General features: G+C 54.2%; 1 protein-coding gene across 1 annotated transcript in view; it reads right to left on the bottom strand.

Moving 5' to 3' along the window:
- The window catches only part of TBX2 (T-box 2), a 9,459-nt gene that overhangs the window by 6,219 nt on the left and 688 nt on the right, over positions 1-2,552 (bottom strand). Inside the window, 1 exon segment of the mRNA XM_017730880.1 lies at positions 1,870-2,137. Within this exon segment, the coding sequence (XP_017586369.1) occupies positions 1,870-2,137 (268 nt within the window).

Raw genomic sequence — 2,552 nt, 5'->3', positions numbered from 1 at the left:
CCTTTTTTTTTTTTCTTTCCAACCAGGTGTCTGAAAGCCTCGCCAACACTCAAAGCCGTTCTCTACCCTCTCGTTTTATTTTTTGAGTTTGGTTTGTTGGTTTTTTTTTTTTTATAAAACCCGAATTCCCCGCGATTTGGCTGAGGATTTTTGGAAGCGGCTGAACACCCCAAGCCGCGCCCCTGGGGCCGCTTCGACCCCTTGCCCCTCGCTGCCTGTTTTCCTGCTCGATAACGTTGAAATAATTCCCCAACCTGCTGTGGTCGGATTGAAATGTAGAATTCACTGCCCAGAATTCGTAGAGGAACGGCGAAAGCTTGAGTAATTATTGTCAAATAACGTCGGCCAAATGGCAAAATAATTATCACTTCATTTCGGTTTAGAAGGTAATAAAAAAAATCCCCCCCCTTTTTTTTTAACCCAAGCAATAATCACCTGCTGATGAACTGTCGGATCGCTGTTCTATTGATATAATCTAGACGGGATTTATCATGAAAATGGTGCAAAAAGTCTCATTCAGGCGTGCAAATCTGAATTCCTTTAAAAAAAAATAATCATCCCTCTCTGACCAGATGGGCACTGGCTAAACCCTCGTCTCCCAGATTTAACACAGTCCGGATTTTGGACAACGACAGATACCAGAAATCTTTAATTGAAGGAGGCAAACCGTTAAAAGCACTGAACCAAACTAGTTTTTCACCAGTACAAAAAAAGAGGTATTTTTTAGACTCCTTCTCTATCGATTTACCTTGCTGGCTATAAATAACCCCGCAATGTATTATTTAACAAAGACGCTGTTTCCTGCCTTAAGAGAAAAAAATAAAAGCGAGAGAGAAAAAAATTAAAAAAAAAAAAAAAAGAGAGAGTGGAAAAAATAGAGAGGGGAAAAAAATAAAAAGAGAGGAGAAAGTTCTCCGGGAGTCGCGGAGCTGCTCCGCGCTCCCCACCCGAGCGGGGTCCCGCAGCCCCCGCAGCGCGGCTGCCCCGGGCTCCGCCGGCCCCGGCTCCCCGCTAATTACCGTATCAGCAGCGCGGCACGATGAACTTTCCCTTTATCGCCCTAAATGCTTGCTCAGAGGAAGGAGAGCTGGCTGGGGCGCTGGGATTTCCCCCTCCGTGCATTCCCGCAGGATCGCGCTCCCCTCCCGTTCTGACCCTGCTTTCTGCGGGTCTCTGCAAATGCCCAACACTCTTCGCTGTCTTTCTTTTCTCTCTCCCTCTCTATTCTTCCTTTCTTAGTATTTTTTTTTTTTTGGTTGGTTGGGTGGTGGGGGGGTTTTTTGTTGTTTTTTTGGGGCTTTTTGTTAGTAGATTTTTGGCTTATTTTTTTGGTTTTGTTTTGCCACCTTTAGGTGATGCAGATATCATCAACAGGGAAATAAATAGGGGCTTTCAGAGGCAGATGGTTCGGCTGCCAACGACTCCAACCCTTCTCCCGGCTGCGGAAACCCAGCGCAGGTGCCGCCGGCCCCGGCTCCGCACATCCACCTCCCTAAATTCCTCTCCCCACGGAGCCTCGCAGGCTGGGAAGAAGCAGCAGGACCGGCCGTGGAGGCCGGGGATGCGGGAGCCAAGGGAAGCCCGAGGCCCGAGGCAGCCCAACCCTCCTTTTTCCCCCGGAAAACGGGAGCTGCCCCTCGGTGCCGGGCAGGACCAGGGGCTGGGGGCTGAGGGACAGCCAGGCCACCGCAAGGCCCGGCCAGGCCCCGCCGCCCAGCCCGGCCCAGCTGAAGGAGGCTCTGAGGCCCCGCGGTTCCCCCGGGGAGATCACGGGCAGCCTCCGCACCGGGCAAACCCCGCGCCTGCCCGGGGTCCCTGCCCGGTGATCCCTGCCCAGGGGGCTCCGCTCTGCCCCGCAGCCGCACTTACAAAGCCATGCTTATCCGAGATGTTGTTGGTGAGCTTGAGCTTGTGAAAGGCAACAGGTTTGGCCATCCACTGCTCCCCCGTGGCCGGGCTGTCGGGGTGGATGTACATGCGTTTGGGCATCTCCGGGTCGGCCTTTCCAGCCACCATCCAGCGGGAGTTGTGGAACTTGTACCGGCAATCGTCGGCCGCCACTATATCCATCAGCAAAATGTACTTGGCCTTCTTGTCCAGGCCGCTCACCCGCACCTTGAACGGGGGGAACATCCTCCTGCGGAGAGACCCAGAGTGCCGGCCCCACCGAGCCCCCGGCACCGCCCGGCCCAGGCTGCTGCTCCCAAACCACCATCTTTTAGTTTAGTTCGCTGAGGATTGCCAGCCTTCCTCACGTGCCCCCTCTTCTCATCCCACGGTGCTGCCCACACCGTGGCAGAAAGCAAGGAAAAAGCTCAAAATTCCCATTTCGGGAAATAAGGGGCGAAAACATATCCTTGTTTTCCCCTATTTCTCTGCCCTTCGCCGACCCGCTTGCTCAGCACCCTCAGCAGCCTCCCCCGGGCCCGGGGCCACGGGCAGGGCCGGGGACGACCCCGGACGTGGGGAAAGTTTGGCAGAAGGGAAGGAAGCGGCGGAAACAACGGGAGCGGGGGATTCCGAGCGCTCGATGATCGTGCAAGAATTTAAAT

The sequence above is a fragment of the Corvus brachyrhynchos genome, unplaced genomic scaffold (assembly GCF_000691975.1).
Source record: "Corvus brachyrhynchos isolate BGI_N302 unplaced genomic scaffold, ASM69197v1 scaffold283, whole genome shotgun sequence".
NCBI lineage: Eukaryota > Metazoa > Chordata > Aves > Passeriformes > Corvidae > Corvus > Corvus brachyrhynchos.
This window is presented reverse-complemented; position numbering and strand designations above follow the sequence as displayed.